Source organism: Perca flavescens, chromosome 16 (genome assembly GCF_004354835.1).
Source record: "Perca flavescens isolate YP-PL-M2 chromosome 16, PFLA_1.0, whole genome shotgun sequence".
Lineage (NCBI taxonomy): Eukaryota > Metazoa > Chordata > Actinopteri > Perciformes > Percidae > Perca > Perca flavescens.
The window spans coordinates 11,336,174-11,356,736 of NC_041346.1; the positions used below are offsets into that span (position 1 = coordinate 11,336,174).

General features: G+C 43.1%; 1 protein-coding gene across 1 annotated transcript; it reads right to left on the minus strand.

Moving 5' to 3' along the window:
• Nucleotides 1-6,450: 6,450 nt before the first annotated feature.
• Nucleotides 6,451-17,305, minus strand: pigo (phosphatidylinositol glycan anchor biosynthesis, class O). The gene is made up of 11 exons (XM_028602486.1): nucleotides 17,125-17,305; nucleotides 16,320-16,798; nucleotides 15,367-15,510; nucleotides 15,151-15,274; nucleotides 14,724-14,883; nucleotides 12,324-12,506; nucleotides 10,543-12,163; nucleotides 9,562-9,765; nucleotides 8,813-8,997; nucleotides 8,486-8,556; nucleotides 6,451-8,094 (listed from the first exon to the last, which is right to left on the minus strand). The coding sequence occupies exons 2-11, from the start codon at nucleotides 16,795-16,797 to the stop codon at nucleotides 7,965-7,967; spliced, it is 3,300 nt and encodes a 1,099-aa protein (XP_028458287.1). The 5' UTR covers nucleotide 16,798; nucleotides 17,125-17,305; the 3' UTR covers nucleotides 6,451-7,964.
• Nucleotides 17,306-20,563: the final 3,258 nt, after the last annotated feature.

The window sequence follows — 20,563 nt, forward strand, 5'->3', positions numbered from 1 at the left end:
AAATCCTTTCAGCCATTAAACTTTCACTCTTTCTGAACGTCAGGTACCAATTTTTGTATAAGCCAAGACCATTAACCCTCAACTGGAATATGTCCAGTTTGATTCATGCTATGTGCCTATAGGCCCTGCAAACACCATTTTTTGTGTGTGTGTGTGTGTGTGTGTGTGTGTGTGTGTGTGTAGCCTATAGAATGGTAATTGGGGCCCTCATGCATAAGTATTTTTTTTTTTTCTGTAAAACACAATCCCTTACAAAAGCACACAAAAACAAGACCCATTAAGGAGACAACCGCAACACAGGACAGGCCATCACTCATGGAGATAAAAACATACACAAGGAAAAACACAAACAAGAACGTTCAAACATCTTTACAGATACAACATAAAACATCAACAGATTCTCCTACGGGCAGAATACATGGTGTGATGTACTACAGATATTAAAAGTTCCATGACATGGTGCTCTATGGATGCTTTTATATAGACCTTAGTGGTCCCCTAATACTGTATCTGAAGTCTCTTTCCCGAAATTCAGCCTTGGTGCAGAATTACAGCCACTAGAGCCAGTCCCACAATGAGCTTTCCTTAGGATGTGCCATTTTTGTGTCCCATAGGCGGCGCTAGGCTATTTTTAAGGGTGCTGAATCAGAATTGTGGGTCAGAATAGCAAGAAAAGCATGCTGGCCTAAAGACTGCAAAATCTGACCGGATGCAGCAGGACATCCTGGTATTTTTTGGCAGACTGACATTTGACATATGTATTGGGACGTACTAAATCTTTCTCTGGCATACTGAATAGAATGATAGTACGGGTATTGGAACGCAGGGTATATGTCTTGTACAGCCTATAACCTGCTGCCCTCACTGTACATTTTTTGTATCTGACCCTTTAGGAGGCACTCAGCCTTTTACTCTGAACATGTTCCTTTTCTGAGTATGTTGAGCCCTCTGGCAGGTCCGCTGGCATTGATTGCAGCAGATTCAGATCCAACCATATTTACAGCAATATTATCCCTGTACACTGAATATAGACTATAGAGAGCTAAACCAATCCAAGTGCATGAAATTCAATTCAGTAAACATCCTTTGACCAACAACTTTTCTGGTATTATGGTATTTATGTAAATGTATACCATATTATAAGTTGTATGTTTATAACTATGACCTAGAACCCAAATTTACCCATTTAAAAACCAATATCCTTAAGTAAAATGTCTCTTTAAAGAGTCCATTTTTAAATCACAGCCATGTACATTGCATTATTACTCAGGCAGAATACAAAATGACGTGAAAATGTTCCTTGGAAGCTAAAGTAGGAGAATTACAAGCAGCTTTCATTAAATTGTTTTCGTATTCTTTCCTTTTAATTTAAAATTCCATTTTTTTTCTTCAAAGACAAGGTCAAACCATCAAACAAATAGTTGAACTGAAACTGCATACCTAATCAACTGATGAACATTCTTTACTACAATAAGCGGTGTTTTCTCTTTCACATTGGACTCTGTCAAGATACATTTCAGTGGCTGCTCTGATCTTTTTTTTGGGGGGGGTGGCTAAAATCTTTATTGGGGACAAACAAAGATCTGAGACATGCAAGTTACCATGGCTTGGGAGAGAAATTAAAAGACAGATTACTGATTATATAATGTATACACTGACTAGCCCAGCGGCAGATATTTGTATTGAGCACAGGGTTTGCTGTAAAAGCAATTAAAGTACAAATTCAGAAACCGTAACCCCTGGGATGAATAAAGTTAGATGCTACTTAAATCCAGATAATAAAGATATTACTGCCTGTGTGTTAAAACACATGTAGCCCAATGTGTGTATTTTGACAATGCAAATGAATGAACATTGCACTTTTAATAGTATTAATAATCACCCGTCCATTTAGTCCCATTATTATAATTCATGTTAAAATAAAATAAGCAATTATGTCCCTAATCACACAAATCAAACACCCTGCTAACTTCAAACATGTTTAATAATCCAATAACTTTATTTTCAGATACAGAATCTGATTTTACAGCATTTCTTCTCTTTCATTAAAACCCAGTCAAACAAGACAGCCTAGCACACTGCTGCTATAAGCCTATACAAAGTTATAATTCTTAAGATTTTCATGAAATCCAACCATGTTTTTAATGTTTACGAGATGTATTCTTTTCAATGGCCATTCAGTGTATTTAGCCTACATTCTGTAATTACCCCCATTCTGGTGGTTTCATTGTTAGTTGGGGAGTCTGCCATTCCCTGTTGACTCCCTCACCAAACCTGCATCAAAGCAACACTGCCTAACATTGGATTTGTGATTTGGCACCATACAGTTTTCAAAGTGTAATTGACTTACACACCGCAGTCGTAAATATGGACGGCTGTACATGTGCATTTTTTATGACTTTATAACTTATGATCAAAAACTACCGGGTAGACAACTTTGCTAACACAGCCAAATATCAACACCAAACTACCTACACTTTACCAGAAAAACTTTATTATGAGTTAAGTAACATTTTGACATTTTTTCACTTCTTAGTATCGTCTTAACACAAGAACAAAACATTTAAGAGACGTGGACGCTTTGGCTTTGAGTTCTTTATCCATTGCAACTAACTTTTGATCGTATTGGCACTTTTCAGAGGCCAACTTTGAGGGGAAAAAGTTTGCCATTCCATAGCCTGTAACTTAGCCTTGGTTAGTGGTGTAATGGCTGAAAATGTTACTCCCATAAATCCACTCTGAGTCCGGACACTGCATCCTATTCATTCTCTGCGGAAAGTGATTATGGATATCATCATAACAGTTTTATGTTTGGTCCCCTGTGGAAAGTTCCAGCCCTTTTTCCACTGAACTCTGAGCTCAAACTCACTGAGCACAAACATCAGAGGGCAGCCGGATAATTTTCCATCCCCGTAATACAAATTGGTCTGACTTTAATAGTTGATGCAAACAGAAAATGCTGCGATTGTTGTCCAAAGTGCTGCTCATCTGATAATTTTAAGCAATTGGAGAGGCACTGATGCTTTGAATGAAGGCAATCTGATCCACAGCTCCAAAGTCATAATGGAGTTTCACATCCAAAATAATAAGAGATCCAAAGCTTCAAACAGCAACAGCAAGCGATGATTTCCTGGATTTTACTGTGAAGTGTTTTTAATTATTTATTTTTACGGCTAGAACCACATATTGGCAAACTGATCATTAAAGATAGTGAACTTCTTCTGCAGTAACTGCATTTAACAAAGTATGATGAGTAAATGCAAAATAAAGACAATAGCATCTTATTGTTGAATACAACGTATGGAATTTGCGTGGTGACCAAAGCCATAATCACTTAAGCAGTTTCTTCCAACACTTTTATTATTATTATTATTATATGTATTTTTTATTATTATTATTATTATTTTAAAGCTTTATTCTATTTTGAAACTACAGAGCCCCAGTGGGTGGAGCCAGGTTACCCCATAGACATTTAAAGAAAAGACAAACAGATCCCGTTGCTCTGGAAGGAGAGCAGTGAAGGATATTAGAAGCACTTTTCCGGTGAGCGCTGAGTGTTACTGCGCAGCCTCCAACTGAGAGAGACAATGTATATGTGAGGTGAGCGACCTGTCTGAAAGTTGGAAGTCTTCTGGTAGCTGTGCCAAGAGAAATCTCCATCATTCCGAATCTTGCAGAGACTGAGAGCGTAGGTATATGTAAGGAGATAACATGGGCACAGGCTAATTATTGCTAACTAAAATGCTAGTTAACATTAGTAATTAAACCTAAACAGCTCATGTAGGTCGAAACTGCCTGCGAGCTTCTCCTGTACTATACGGTAATTCCTCTACAATGCGACAGTAAGTTGCGTGGTTGACACAATAATTTTTACAAAACCATCTACTACGGAGCCATAACGTGAGGTACAAGGTAATGGAGCCTTTTATACATTGGCATGTTTCTTTAGAAATAAACAATGGACAAATAAAGTCTTTAAACGCTTCAGATGTAAAGTTATTTGCTGTCAAAGTGACGTCAAAACTAATGGCAGTCAGTGGAATGCTAACAGCAGGTGATGGCTTGTTACTTGTTAGCATCAAAATGGTGACATGGAGGAAAAAAAAAGAAATCTGATTTAAGATTTAAATCGATTTTTTTTCTCCCCCTACTTAAAATCAATCTGCAGATGACAAAGAAATTGTTCAAAACAAGTTTTAACTTTATTTTGTTTTGACTCATACACACGCACACACATGGGGCATGTATACCATTATGATTATTGATGCCAATTTTTGTGGAAATATAAATTGGTTTGAGTGTTTTCCCTACCATTGTTTATCATTTTTTTTGGGGGCGCTATATATTCAACAACAACAAAACACATGCAGCTGTTTTCACACATACAGGTAATTCACTTCTCGTTCCTCGCTAAAAGTTAAAATAATTTTAACGTTATTGCGCAACCTTGCCCCTATTTCACCTGTTGCTGAGTAGCGTAAATTAAAGTTACAATATGTAACATTTCTGCTTTAAAATGTCTAAAAATGACCATACCTATGTTATATATTTTTATGAGTTGTGTTCTTACACTATCCCAAATGTTTCCACCAAATGTCAAACCCAGAGAAATCTGTTATTTTATTTTCAGACACGGCACGTTTCCTTTAGTCGCCCGTCAGTGGCGTCATATAACCTTTCACCCTCCAGTTACTCTAACTTCCGTCAGAACACTGGCACCAAGATGATACGTTCAGGAGTAATTGTAAATCATACAATGTCACAGAAAAAAATACTTGTAACCGTAATACTGCTTTTTGCCATACAGCATCATTTTGTGATTAATTACATCCCACTTTTTATCACAGTAATACAACAGAGACCTTATCTATTTTGAAAGTTCAATATCGATACCAGCTTGACGTTACTACAATGTGTTGCTATTTTATTATAATAACATGAATAAACATTACTAAACATAACGTGAATAAACTTGAATGGGTAAACTCGTCCGTGAACTGATGCTTTCTAACCGGCAGCGAAGGTGTTTAACTCTAAAAACTCCCATAATTCCACGCAACTTCCCAACGTCATCAAAAGTCCAGTTTTACCGTCCATTGTTTTGGTTGAGAGACCCCTAGCGGCAAAGTTACATATTGTACATTTAACATCCCATGGTCTCTTGAATGTAGCAAGCTCCTTCGTAGTAACTAGCGGTAAAAACAAACGTGCTACAGAGCGGTGATTGCTAGTTGTTTAAGCCGCTACAGACCTCCGTCACAGCTCGGTCGTATCAGCAGCATTTAGTAGATGTGTTGAGACGCAAAAGAGTTCAACACCGCCTCTGGTGCCCCGCATGGTGCTTCTTCAGGGGAGCGTCGGCGGATGTTAAGCAGGAGAAAATCAATTTTCATTTAAACAAATCAACGTTAACTACACATTTGAGTTAATCGATAAAATCGATTTATCGCCCAGCCCTAGGGCATACACTCTTGCGAGATCTCGAGTTTGACATGGAGGGGTTAGCCTACAGTAATTGACAACAGTCAACGACAATGTTCACAGTAACACTTCACGTTAGCATGTATTAATTAGTAATGCTTATCGAAATAAACGATGGATGTATTTAGACAACCAAGGAGATGTAATCATTATGTCGTGCTACTAGCTAGTGCTTAGCAGATAACGGTGGTAATGCTCCCCATGGCCCAGAAAGACTTTTCACATAGACTTTGCATGGCAAAAGAATCTTCTATATTTCAGCGGATAATTTTTCTCAGGGTACATCAACTTACCAGCCCGAACACTTAAAGGGTCCTTGTTTAAAACGTTGCGTTAACATTTTTAACATTCAATAGTAGCCAAATCCAGAGTTATTAAACTAGGTATGACGAACGCGTATAATGGACGCGAGCAGACCCGCAGGACTCCGCCCACCCGCCCGCTCACATGACTGTCCTCCCGAGGTCAATGCATCAACCAATGTGTCCCTGAGCAAGACACTTAACCCATTGTTGCTCCAGAGGCGTGTGGCCTCTGACATATATAGCAATAGTAAGTCGCTTTGGATAAAAGCATCAGCTAATGACATGTAATGTGATGTAATGTAATGTCGCCCCTTTGCCCATTCACACAAGTGAGACGTTTGACGACTTCGACTTATGGGAACTGGAAATATGGAAGGCCCCGGTGAATAATGAATGACGCACCTTGACTGATGGGCAGTAAAAACGTATGGCTGCACCCGTCTTCTCCATCAAGTCCTTTTTGAATCAATAAAACAAAGACATTAAATACAACTTTTATGGACCGCAACAATAAATAACGCTAAAGTGAAACATGGATGCACCACAAATCGTGACAGTGAAACTGGATATTTCGAAATCATTGTGAGGCCAAGATGTCGTGTAAAAAAAGGCTTTATTACATTTTTTCACAGAATGGAAAAAAATCATCTTAATTAATCGGATATTTATATATTATACTTTTGTTTTCTTTCTCTTTTTTTTTTAAACAGAAAAAAAAATGCCCCGTCATCACACAAACCTAGCCAAACCATCACTTGGGCTAATCACTACAGCAGCCGCTATAAATGACCAATCACTCCCATACAACAGCCTGAGAAATGCAGTACTATTGCATTGTAGCTAATTCATCCTGAGTCGACATCCCTTCGTGCATTAGCTAATGAGCGTCAGCTGCTGACTACAGCTGCATCACAGTAACAGATCTCACATCCAACACTGACTCAGACGTCCCGCAGAAATAACTTTACTGGCGGCGTTTCTGGAGGTCCTGGATTTAATGACCCTTTCAACATAATGACATCATACACGAAAAAAAGGCATCGGTCAAAGCTAGGCACCTATTCCGGGGGGGAATTGGCCTAATTAAGAAAAAAGTATAATTTGAGATAAAAAAAAAAAAAAAAAAAAAAATCTGTGATTAAAAGAATCTAAATTATAAATAGGCATTAAAGTGAGGAATCGGAACCCTACAATCATAAAAGCGCCAGATTGAACAGATTGAAAACCCAAACAAAAACGTTAACAGTAAAACTATGAATTGGCAGTAACAAGACACGCTGGTTATTTCAACATCTTGAAAATAGAAAACATAAAAAAAAAAAAATTTGAAAAGTTCCTTCAGACATGACATGGTGTAATGCATTTTTCACCAAAACGGAGTAGATTGGCTTGCAAATTGATCATGAAGTAGCGCCAGACATTGGGTGGTTAAAGTGGTCATTCTGTCCCAAAGGCTTCAGCAGTAAGACACTGAACCGACCAAACATTCACCTGCTCTTTTAGTTCCATTTCCCCCTCTATAACACTGAACTTGAACATACATGTGAGCCTCGGTTACAAAGTTGGGGAGGGGGAAATTCCTTAAAGGCCAATTTGGTTTAAATGTTGTAGGTAGCCAACAGTGACAGCCATGTTGCTAGTGTAAACCGTTTAGTGTCATGTATTTCGGGAAGCTTTTTGACCGCTGCACCATGGACCATTCGCCAGACTGTCTGGCTTGGAGAGCTCGGTAGGTTTCATCCATTCTATTGAGTTAGAAAACAGAGGAGTCCAGGAGACATTCAGAGACTGTGGCTCCTGCTCTAACCACATACAACTCTGAACACCCAAAGGCCTTCAACCTCATGAGCTAAGTGAGGTGGTCTACAAGCGTATTACGGTATCTAGGTGAGTCCACATGCGATCCAGAAGAGTTCAGTCAGTCTAAGATGTCCTTAAGTCTCTCTGGCTGAAAATGTCAGTAATGCATGACATAGCCCTCAAAGAGAGTTACAGTACGTGGCAACCTCACACGACGTGTTTGTGGGGATCTTTATGCGAGACACAGATGGCAATGTCTTTTTTTTTTTTTTTTTTTGTTCTTGTGAGAGGTCGGTATTAAAAAAAAAAACGTTACAGTCCCTTTTATGTCCCTTTTCTTTGTGGCGCGGTGAGCTCTGGTGGGCAGCGCCGCCGTCGCTACCTGGACGCATCCGGGACGAGTCTCTTAAACCAGCGGCCCACAGCCACGTCTACTCTCAGCACTAGTGAGACCCCGATCAGTAGAGACACGCTGCTCACCAGGAACCCTGAGGCCTCGAACATTAACCTGGGGGGGGGAAGAGGAGAAAACACAGGACTCTGTAATGGCGGCTGGTAGATGCACACACTTAAAACAATTCCAATTTTCTAATTTCAATGTAGTCCAACTTTCCAACTGTTCTAAACCTTGCAATGTAATGCAATTCAAAGCCAACAGGCTGTCACTAATACTGGCTGTGCAACACACATGGTTATTCAAAACACTCCCCCCTGCTCCCCATGGTTTAAAAAAAATATAAGACATACATGTATAAATAAAAGGTAGGAATCGTCTACAGGAAAGTAGACCTTTACTAGAGTGCGCTCATACTTCAATACAATATCAACACTGAGTATCCTCAAAAGCCTTTTACTGTAAGTGGGTTCATGTGAGCTGGAAAATCCATTCAGTCACTTACTTGGGTGCAAAAACCTTCCACACCATTAGGTGTCTCCTGAGGATAGCAGCTGCGCAGACCGAAGCAAAGACCTGTAAAGAGACGCACAGACTCGTGTGATGTGATAAAGATACACATGGAATGGGCGGGACTGCACACACACACACACGAGATAAAACGATACGATAAATATGTATCACACTTAAAGGGGACTTAGACTCCTGAACTGAATGAATGATTTCCACTGATGACCAAACGGACAGTTAATCGCTAACAGATGCTCCTCTTAACGTGTGAATCTATACCGGCCGAACAAAGGCGTTCCAATGGTGTGCGGACGTACTGTACCTGCGCTCCGAGAAGAAAGAGGTAGCGCGTCGAGAGCTGAAGAAGGGCTGAGCTGAACTGCTGGGGGTTTTCTCGCAGTCTCATCTCCATCACGGCGTCCTCTCCCTCTTCGCCGCAAGCTCTCGCTCCCCTGCTCCCGCGCACCTCGCACACCAGGGGCCAGAACAGCAGCAGGGGACAACCCGCTGAGGACGACGTGGACACAAATGCAAATCAGCAAGGCGACAGGGTCACTGTTTCATTCCTAGCGCTAAGCTGCCAACTCTACAAATCAGCTGCTTTGTTCGACTGAATTTCTTTTTGTATTCATTCTATTTGCTTTCAGTTTTCAATATCTCCCCTGCATAACATTTGTTGTTATATAATATATATATATATATATATATATACATATATATAAAAAAACAAATATACCTTAGCCATGTAGTCAAAATAATCATTTTTTAACTTTTGTACTTTTTGAATTCGGCCCATCCATTTCCTATCTACATGTTGCCGTGAAAATTGTATTTATTTAAAAAACTGTATCCTTTTCCATTGCATCGTGTTGTTTTTATCCTTTTCTATTGCATATGTATATCCTATCTAATCTTTGTTTCCATTGTAGCTTGTCTTTTGTCCCAGCTGAATACTAATACTTTTGCAGATGCAACAGCCTTATTTCCATTAAGAAACATGAATTAGTAATCGTTTTTAAAAATCACATCAAACTCACTTAACCCCACACCTGCTTCTCTGTTAGTAAGTACCTGCGAACAAGATGTGTGAGGCAAAGGTGTTGAGGGTGACCAGTGAGGCGGGCAGCAGGGTGCCTGTGTGTCCGTCAGGGAACCCCACGAAGGCAGCGCCCCACTGGATGGACGGGAAGGTGGGGAGGTGACCTGTGGCGTGGAAGAACTGGGTGGCCGCCAGGGACCACAGCACCACTGGAGTCCAGGGCACGTTAAAGCCACCTAAGGGGAGGGGGGGAGAGAGAAACAGTGAGAGGGTGAGTGGGTGGGTGGGTGAGTGAGTGGAGTCAAATCTTCATAGTCATAAAGGGAAAAAACAAAATAGGGCTGGGCGTTTTGGAGAAAATCTAATATCACGATATGTTTGACCAAATACCTCGTTATCGATACCGCAACAAAATTGTAGTGTTGACTATTGGTGCTTTCACAAAATATTTACACAATGAGATTTTTGATAAATAATCATCAGTAAGGTGGATATAATGGGTAAAGGCAATTAATAGAACACTTACAACAGTCTAAGTTCAGAAAATGACATCACTTTACTGTAATGCAGCCTTTAAAAAACCAGGAAAAGAAAACACTTATGCCTAGGGCTGCTCCCTCTTAGTCGATTAGTCGACTCATCGGTCCTTTTGATCTTAGTCAACTTAGATTTCTTTAGTCCATTAGTCATGTTTTACGCTTTTTTCATGCTGAATGACTGACTTATTTAAGAAACGTACGAGCACATCTCTGGTAAACACCAGAATTAAAGTGGTGCTTTTGCATGACTCTTTGCGGAGAAACTCCAATTTCCAGATCTGTCGATTAAATCAACTAATCGATTAGTCGATACAATTGAATGAGTGTTAGTCGACTAAGAATTTCTTCAATCGAGCACAGCCCTACTTATGCCATATTACAAAATTACGATATCCAAAATCTAAGACGATATCTAGTCTCATACCACAATATTGATATAATTTATAAAGACGTGCGATTCTGAGGAAATCTCACCAGAATATGTTCCATGCAGGCTACTGAGGTTAGTGGAGGAGGCGTGTATGTGCAACAGCGCTCCCATTTCGAGCAGCAGCAGGAGGAACGACAGAGCCATGCCCTCTGGGTGCAGCAGCAGCAGGCCAATTCCCAGCAGGCCGCAGAACAGCAGCAAGGGAGCCGAGTAGACGGTTCCCAGTCCGTAGGCCTTCACGGCGGGACTGCTGTCCACCTCGCCGGCCCCGCTCAGCTCGCCGCCGCCGTCGTCCATGGAGCGCCGCATGCGCTGGTAGATCTGGGGGATGAGGTGGTGCAGCTCGGCCTGGGGGCTGATGCCGGTGCTCGCCCGGTAGCTCGGCGGGGGCAGAGGCGACGCGCGGCCTCGGCCCGCGCGGCCCCTGGTCTTGACGAAGACCGTGAGGGGATCCAGCCAGATCAGGGACAGCCCCAGCGCCACCAGACAGAAGGCGGCCCTGGGGAGGGCCAGCTGGGCCAGGCCGATCAGCTCGGCCAGGTTCCTGAAGCTGTCGTCCGGAGTGGCGCTGACCGCCCAGTGGAGCGCCAGGCACACGGACAGCAGCGGCAGGACCCAGTGGGCCGCAAACGCCGTCCCGCCGGAGGAGTTGAGGTTGCCGTAGTGGCGGAGGCAGCGCCTCAGCAGGTAGGTCCACAGCCCCAGGGAGAAGACGGAGAGGACGTAGTGCAGGTTCTTCAGCTGGCTGTCCTGCAGCCGGGAGAGGGGCGAGAGGAACGGAGACGGCTGGCAGGAGCCCTGCTCCTCCCGACAGGCGTGGAAGGAGAGGGAGAGGTAGAGGCTGCCGACGAGGAGCCCCAGGCAGGCCAGGAGGACGCCGCTCTCCCTCCTCACGGTCGACGGGGACGGGGCCGCGGGCGGCAGGAACCCCGCGGCCTTGAGGGGGTCGTGGATGGGCGGCAGGAGCAGGCCATCCCAGTTGAGGTGGACGGGAATGTAGAGCGCCAGAGAGAAGACCAGAAAGGTCACCGCCCGGCCTTCGGCGATCACGTAGCTGTCCGAGAGCAGGGAGGCACAGCGGAGCAGTGGCACCAGGAGCGGCGGGATGAGGAGGCGGCACGGGGTCAGCCAGGCGGCACGCTTGGGTGCTTTGGATCCGTTTTTGTCCGTGGGGACGACGGCGGCGGCAGTGCCGCCGCGCCGACGGGCTCTCCAGAGAAAGAGGAGCTCGGAGCTGAGGGCGGCGGCCGCCAGGCACCACGCCACCTCCACGTAGCCCCGCGCGAGCAACTGACAGGCGGCCGCGCAAGCCCCCGCCGCCAGTGCCACGACGAGCGGGGCCGTCAGCCCGGGAGCGTTCTCCCTGATCAGCGCCGGGGACAGCTCAGACAGGACGAAACACGTCAAGCAGGCGAACGCCAGGATGGCCAAACCGACCACCATCTTAAGGGGGTTGAATCGAGCCCAGGTGGCTCGGCAGGTGTCTCGGACGGAGGTGAGGTAGGCCTGCAGCGAGGCGGCCAGCTGCGGCGAGGGTGACCGACCCGCTCTAACCGAGCTGAGGTACTCGGAGGAGAGGCGGGAGAATTGGCGCTTCAGCTGAGAGAGGCTCTCTGGCGGGATGTCTTTGGCCATGCCGGAGTAAGTCTCTAGGAAACGGTTAACCTTCAGAAACACAATAGGCACGAGGTGAATACACAAACAACAACAATAAAAAAAAACACCCGCACACAATAACTGAACATGCTCCATGATATGTGAAGTCTGATGGGTTGTTTTTTTTTTTTTGAAACTGTGCTAGACAGCTCCTAACTGAGGAGAGCACCTGTTTTGCATTGATCCACAGTGCCTCCAGCTGGCTGAGACGCCCAACTGCACCTTCTGTCTGCCCGTGGGGGGGGAATAGAGGCAAGAGGACCTGCCCCACGCTGCTGTACGGGATGGGAACTCCAAGCAGCAGAGCCAGGGTGGGCACCAGGTCTGTCTGGGGCACCACGTCCGGTTCACTCTGCAAAGAGGAGGAAATGGATTACTACTCCCATTATCGGTGTATTTTTAGGGTCAGACTCGTAACATTGTTTACTCACTGTGCTTATTCTTTGATCAGTTAGTTCCTGATTTTAAAGGGAGACCACTTTTGAAGGAAGAAATAGAAATAACCTCTTCCTTTTTACAAATGAAAAGATTGCTTGGTCTAGTAGCTAGTCTACTTTGACTAGTAGCTCACGGTGGCTAATGTTAGTTAACTTTAGAGAGACGCCGTCTAACTGATATTGACTATTGAATATGTTTGAATACTCTTTTTGTACTTGCAGCTGACTTAAGAGAACTTTAGGAAAATAATGCAAATCCACTATGCCATTATCTTGCAATCTAACATCTGTGGCCACAGTGGCTGATGTTTGGCTAAAGTTACTTAGCATAGCATTAAATTGCTGGATTTATTTAGGCAACCTGCTTGTAACCCAGCCCTAGTTAGGACAATAAATAGATCAAAAAACTGATTCAGCTTCACGTATTTTATACATGAACTGTGCAACTTTTTGAACTTTATTTCCCCATAAATGACCATAATTAGTCCCTTAACTGCAAGCAGATTAAGAATAAAGGACTCCGTTAACTCAAGCAGTCAGTGAGCCACCACGGCAGCGCCATTTATTATTGAAATGGGTGGATTAGTTCACTCCTTGTGTTGCAGTGGTATTTTCTGTGTACTCCTGTAACCTACGATTCTCCACAACGTATTATGCAACGCTCCAATTACACTGCAATTATGGAAAATCATCGGTGAAGTTCACTTTTCTAGTGCGAGATCCACTTTTATCCCTGAATAGGCAGAGACCAGCAACCTGCCAGCATCAATTTAGTGGATTCGGGGAACTGCACAGCCAACCATGAACAGAAATCGATCATGCACTGAATGTCTTGATGTTTCATATTCATAATATAGCAAACACTCTGCTGATTTGGTGAGATAATCCATGATATAAATATTTTTTAGTTGTTTTTGGATATAATAAAATGACATAAAACACACACAAACAGATAAAAAGGTTCCTTATTTGTGGACAGAATTCCGTTTTTTTTCGTCTGTTTGACGGCATTTCATGTTCTTTCAAACGGTCCAGGAGTCAAAGGTTTCTCTCTGCCAGTTATTGATGGAATATAATGCGTCTGTTCTGTCAACTTTCAGCAGTCTAAAACCATGCTTCTCTCTCACTCTGCATTTCATTTACATCTGGTTAACGGATTACCGGAATGAGGCTTTTAGCAGCGACACAACAGGAAATCTGATGTGACCATCAGCAAATTCAGTTTTACAGAGCCAAGACTGGCCCTATTATCACTTAGTTTTTATTATATTATTTATGTTATTACCATTCTTAGTAATGCATAGAACGTCTATGCTTTTGCAAGACTTTGTGTGTTATCGCGGGTCTTAATCAAGTCTTAACAGGTGCTCTGAGCGATGTTGGGTGACGTTACTCCTTGTTGACGTTCAAAGTGTTGTCAAACAAAACGAGGCTAGCTCGCCCCTCCCTCCTCCTCCTCATCCCCTCCCCCTTTTTTTTTACAGTGTGTTCAGGGGACAGGCAGCTCGCGGACAGTGAGGAGATGTTTGCTGTATGTGACAAAAAATGTTGTAGCCTAAAAGAAACGCACAGAGGGTGAATACAGGTGCAGCAGCCATGGGCAGTATGAGGAAAATTAAGTGTTTTTTGAACACTTAACCTCATGTTTTTTGAAATTAAGCATATAAAAAAACAACAACCTGAAAGCAGTATATGTTAGGTCTCCCTTAATACTTTGCAGACCTGGCTATTAACCCCTTATTTCTTAACTGTCAGTATAGTATTTTACTAACTTAAAAAGTGGGCCAGAACTGTCATTTAATTAGGCATATTATTTTTGTTTTTTACGTAGACATGTTTTATTTCGATTTCTACAGTATGTCAAAGTACATTTAACATTAGGTTTGCACACATTTAACTATTGTTTTTATTTATTTATGTATTTGATACAAACTCATAGGGATATAGGGGTTATATATAGGGATTCTTATATATAGGGATTCTTTAGACAGAATCCTACTGCGTTCTTGACCACAAAATAAAAATTCTTCTTTGTGCATGTCCTTCCTTCACATATTAATCATCTCATGTGAGAAAACTGACTGTGAAGAAAGAAAAAAAGAAAAATAAATAAAGCTGTCTACTCTACCGACCTGGGACGGCGGTCCGGGAAACAGAGGGGACGGGCTGTAGAGGAAGATGGCAGCGTCTGTCTCCTTCTGACTTTCTCCGCCGTGATCTCCAGTGTCCGTCATCCCGTGATCTCCCATCACCACCAGGAGGGTGTCGTTGTGCAGACGGTCAATCACAGACCTGGAGGAAAAGCGTGAATATGGTGCGAGGGATTTCAAAGAGAGATTAATTAGGCTTCCTGCTATTCAAATCCATGGTATGACATGTGGAATGTCTGATTTGAATATGAAATCATTAATCAATTGCAGTCATTGTAAGCAGGGTTACCCCTTCCAAAAGAGCTATCTGGATCAGCATCTTCTAATAACAGTGTTACTAAGTGACAGTGACTTATCTACAGCACTGCTGCTGTGAAACAAGCTTGTAGCAGCTGCGCCGTTGTCTGACCTGATGACTCCATCCATCTGGGTGAGCTTGTCGGCCATGGCCGGGTGGTCGGGACCAAACCTGTGGCCGCAGTGATCCACTCCGAGGAAGTGAGCAACCAGGACATCCCAATCGTCGCCCACCACTGTCAAAAACCAACAGCAAGGGACGGGCGGAGAGATGTGAAGCGCGAGGACAATACCAGAACAGTGCAGAAGTGCAGAAGTGGATACGTACTAGTTGTGTAGAGGTGCTGGAGGATCCCATTGTCCACGGTGTGCAGATCCTTCACGTTGAAAGAGGGGAAGGGCAGAGAGCGGTGGAACTTCTTCGGAAAAAGATTCTCCCAAGTGTCGTCGCCCATGAACACCACTCGTTTGCCTGTGAAGGGATTACGCACATTTCAAATGAACTAAAATCAGACAACGGCGTTAGTTTATCCCAACACGTTTTCACCTATTAAAATGCACTTTTGAGGTGTGATTAAGTATGGTGTAGGAAGAATCTCTCGAGACTTTCTGCATTGTCCAATTCTAAAACTTTTCAACCCTTTGGAAATTTCCTTTTCAATGCTATATTTTGTTTCTTATTCAAAATTGAGATACGTCAGACTTTTACTAGGATACATATTATTAATATACTGGCATTATCGTGATAGATTATCTTATGACAGTAAAGCAGAGTTGTATCCTTCCTGTCTCCCAACGTTTGAAATGCCGGACTGCTCTGTGCTCCCGCAGTTCAGCTAAAACCCAAAACAGCCTACACAGTAAAGGTTTAAACTTTCAAGCATTAGGGTGTGGTCAGAACAGCCATACAGCGGTGCAGCCCTTTGATTTAATAGCCAATACTTCACCTCAGCCTTATATAAAAGACTGTGAATCTAACACACACACACATATGTCCATTTTTGCTCTTTGATATATAATGCCATGGGTATAGGTGCAGTTTAGTGTGTCCCAAATGATGAGGGTCTTATTTGAGACAGGTTAGTTTATTATTTTCCAAAAACTGAGTGTCCCAAAGCTACCGTCTGTGGGATCAAGACTGAACGCTTAACCCTAACCCATCTTCCAGAGAATTTGGGACACTAAACTGCACGTATACCAATGCCATGTATGTAGTAGGCTATGTCATGTGTAGTATTGCAGTGCACTGCAGACCATAGATACAACTGTGTAACTACTCACCCACTTGCCCAAACTGGTGGATGAGGTTGTCCTCCAGGATGGCACTGGATGCAAAGTTATTACCTACATCCACGAAGGTAGGCAAGGAGCCCGTGGTGAAGCCCTTGATCCTCTGCATGGTGGTGGTAGGCGGGTCAGCGCGGAAAGGGTACAGGCGGCTGTGGGAAGGCCTGGATGAGACCGTCTCCTCCAACACGGGCAGCTTGTTCTCGTACGGTCTCGGCGCCGTGTTGTTGGGGTCAAACCAAGCGAAATCGATCTTCAGGGCGTCGATGATGAGGAGGACAGCCCTGCGGAAACGAGGCTGGACCCGGCAGAAGTCCACCGGCTCCTCTCCGGGCTGCAGCACGTCTCCGCAGGTGCTGGTCCTGTTCACTTCCAGCCTCACCAGCAGGAAGCCACCCACAAACAGGTAGATGCCCACAAAGTACACCGCACACATCCAAAGGAGCAGGGACAGCACCGGGAGCCCCTTCATCCTACACAGGCACACGGGTGACAGGAGTAACGTTACCGTTAACGTCGCAGGTAAAAACCCAGGCACACTTGTTTCACACAAGGTAAAAGTCCAAGAAAAAACAAGTCTTTGGGAAACACCTGCTATACGAGATGCTAATGCTAGTAACGTGCGAATTGGGAGAAACCTCAAGTTCCACTTAAAACGAAATACACCGCGCACGCGGCGTCGAGACAGGTAATATTAACAGGCTAACGTTAAGAGGAGGGGACGGTTATAACGTCTGTAAGTTAACCCCGAGTTAAGTTAGCCCCGAGGCTAGCTTGCCTCGGTCTTATTGTCACTGACCTTGTAGCAGTCGGATTTTCGTCCTCTCTCGGCCGGAGGGGAGGGGAGGGGGGGCGTGAATGTGTGTGCTTACAACACAGGTGTACCAGGTGTTTTAGGTAAACACAGAACGGCGCGACACCCCTATCACCTTCATGGATTTCAGTCAGTATAGATGGCTGGTGACAGCTAGGAACTTAAGCGTGCATGCAACCCGGCGGAAATGTGGGACGGACCGTTTTCTATGCAACACCGAATTTTTTTTTCCCCGATTGGAAGGATTGGAATCCCTAAATTCGGACTTTCAGGCTAACCTTGCTCTCGACCGGTCTTTCAAACGACTTAAACCAAATCTTAAACAGAGGACATCTTCAGCTCTTATTTTTACAGTCAGCTATTCTCCAAACCATTATTCATAGATATGATTTCTTAGTTAAAATAGATTAGATAATACTTTATTCATCCCAGACAAACAAGACAATGTGCAAAAAGTACTGAATGAATGTTATATAAAAAGTATTGTAAAGTGAGGTGGCCATAGTACGAAAAATATTGTAATTTGAGTAAGTAATTGACTTGAAATTAGATTGAATAATATGTAATTAAATAACATAGCAAAAGTAATTAACCATAATATAAATTATATTGAGGTGTGACCATAATATAAACAATATTGACAAAGTAAGTACTTGGAATGGAAAAATATAAATACAGATAACAATAAAGATATACATAGAGCCATGGTGAGTGGTGGGTAATTGAAATGAATGAATGAACTGATGGACATGTACCAAGGATACTGGATTACTTCTTTTTATTTGTTGGCAAAATTATTAAATTGGGTTAAAATGCAATACGACACATTGTAAACAAAACTATACCGTCTGCAAGGCAAAGTAGAGGGCTAATAATCTCTATCCAACATAGAGGAGGAAGGAAGCAACGATCAACGATGGGTCACTCTGTCAGCATGTCATGGAACCAACAATTCATTCACTATTCTGTAGATTGTAATCTTGTAAAACAATAAATAATGTAATGCAGGTATATATTTGGTAAATAAATACATGCAAGGTGCATATGCAGGTATATATCTGGTAAATATATTTGGTAAATAAATACATGCAATGTAAAGTGTATATGCTCCCAAAAATTCTTGAGCAGTTTCTTTAAATCCTTGTTAGTACATGTGGCATTCTTTGGAACTCAAATGTCAAATAATGGTATGAAATCTAAAGCTGCTGAATTCTGGCACTTTGTTTCTCCCGCCATGTCCCATGGAATCACCCTGGCACTTTTGTACCATACCGCTGCTCATTTAAAATCACAGTGGCACATTTTAAAGGTGCACTATGAGCTCCTGCATGGTTTCAGTGCAATTTAATTTTTCGTCTCAAATCGTAGGCATTCTCTCCTTGATCCGCTAGCTGCCTGCTAGGGGTCGGCAATATGGACAAAAAATAATATCTCGATATTTTTTCCGATTTTGACGATAACGATAATTAGACGATATCCTTTAAAAATGTGTTTTTAAAAGTCTAAGTTACTTAATCACTGATGATAATAATGGGCACAATGTTGAATGAAAACAGTTCTTATTTATTTTCTTTCAAATGTAATTATTCAAGTAAAAACAATTCAAAGACAAAATACTAGTATACTAATACTAATTGAACTAGTGTAGGAGCATTGAACTCTGAGTACACATTCAGTTGTACACCTCTGCTGTAATGTAAATTGTGCAGCACACAAGCAAGATGAAATCATAACAATAAACAAAGGGCTCTGTTCTGTAACATATTGCACACAACCATGTCCTTATTGGAAGCAGTCCTGGAGCTGTGATAGGGCAGTGTCAGGTTTTGAGAGTCCTTCTACTTGGCTGTATAGTCCTTCTGACCGGGACTTATGCTGGGATCAGGAGTTGGATGTGATCTGACTGGCCCAGGTGACGGAGAGGTGCAGTTCTGTGTGCTTTCTTGATGTTAAGAGTATACATGGTCTAGTGTGTTCTTCCCTCTAGTAACACAATCTACATGCTGGAAAAAAAGCTGGGGAGTACAGACTTTAAGGACGCCTTGTTAAAGTTCCCTGCTACAATATGTATCCCCCCGCGCTGCAGTTTGTTCACTATGGTTAGCAGTGAGCCAAACTTGTGCTAACGTTAGCATCGGGGGCTATGTAGACGGCAGTGTGCCGTTTTCGTGGTAAATAAAATGGCCTGTATATTACCGACAGGGCTCCAGGTCAGGTGAACCGTGCGGGGCAACAATCCTGCTGTTGGCACGCCATTCATTATGCACAAAAATGCAGTCCTCCGCCTCTGGTCTGACTCTTGCCGTAGTTATTTTCTCATCCTGCCGGTAGCTAGCTCGGCGTGCTAGCGCCGACAACAACCTGCAGCGCCCGGTCTGGCTGTGTCCTCCGGGATGTTGTGAGCCGCCTGGAAGGCTCTCGTAACAGCTGTGTTGTATCGTAGTCCTATATTGATTAGTTCAGTGTGGCTGTACTTTTAATATACACCGACAGGAGAGCTAGAAGCCGCTGCACAATCGCGCGCCGCCATCTTTGTTGACATTAGTGAATGTGTAGCTTCCAATACGTGTTTTGAAGTGTTTTTTTCTAAGTAATTTAAATACTCGATAATGTAAATTTGCACATTGTTAACACAACAATGACGATATTATCGTAAACGATATATATCGCCCACCCCTACTGCCTGCCCCCTGAACACACTGTGAAAAAGCCCGGTCTTGGGAGACAACACAGGGGTCATAAACGTCAAACAAACACTAGAGGCACAGGCTGTGCACCAAAATACAACAAATCACTCCAGCCAATCACTGACAAGATGGGTGGGGGGTAGTTATGCTACGCAGCTATTTTCATAAATGGACAGTTCAACCTCTGTTTTCAAAAATAACTGTGCACAGCTGTCAGTTTTCAGAAAAGTGTTCGTTTACACGTACCCGTGTGTATATATGCCGTCAAGAGCACCCCAAACCTGTAGGTGGCAGTGTAACAAGAAGCTCAAGCCCACGTTAGCCAATCAGAATCCGGAAAATAGCAACAACAGGAACAAATCACTCACTCTCTTTTCTCTTCCTCGGCTGCCTAAACCTCCGTTTGTCTCAGGTTACATGCAAACGAAGATTTAAAACAATCTCCAGTCTGGCCGGAGTTTTTAGAAAAAATTGTTTTCAGAAAGAATCGTTTTCAGAGGCGAATTCTCCGTTTGCATGTAAACAAAGGGCACAAACGAAGGGAAATGTCTGTTTTTCAAAATAACCATGTACGTGTAAACAGGTAATTAGTCAGTTAGTCATGACAGTTACAGAAACATGGGGGGGGGGCGAGCTCGCTCTGTTCTGTTTGGAAATTACTTGGAACGTCAACAGAAGTGACCGTGCAGGAACTCATAGTGCACCTTTAATGTCTATTTATTGACACCCAGACCAAG

What these genes read in the sequence shown, in the direction of transcription:
- pigo (XM_028602486.1), bottom strand. Translation starts at nt 16,797, where the DNA reads ATGAAGGGGCTCCCGGTGCTGTCCCTGCTCCTTTGGATGTGTGCGGTG. An exon ending in CCACCAGTTTGGGCAAGTGG is followed by an intron (nt 15,511 to 16,319) that starts GTGAGTAGTTAC and finishes ATCCCTTCACAG; the next exon opens with GCAAACGAGTGGTGTTCATG. An exon ending in CTCACACATCTTGTTCGCAG is followed by an intron (nt 8,998 to 9,561) that starts GTACTTACTAAC and finishes CGTCGTCCTCAG; the next exon opens with CGGGTTGTCCCCTGCTGCTG.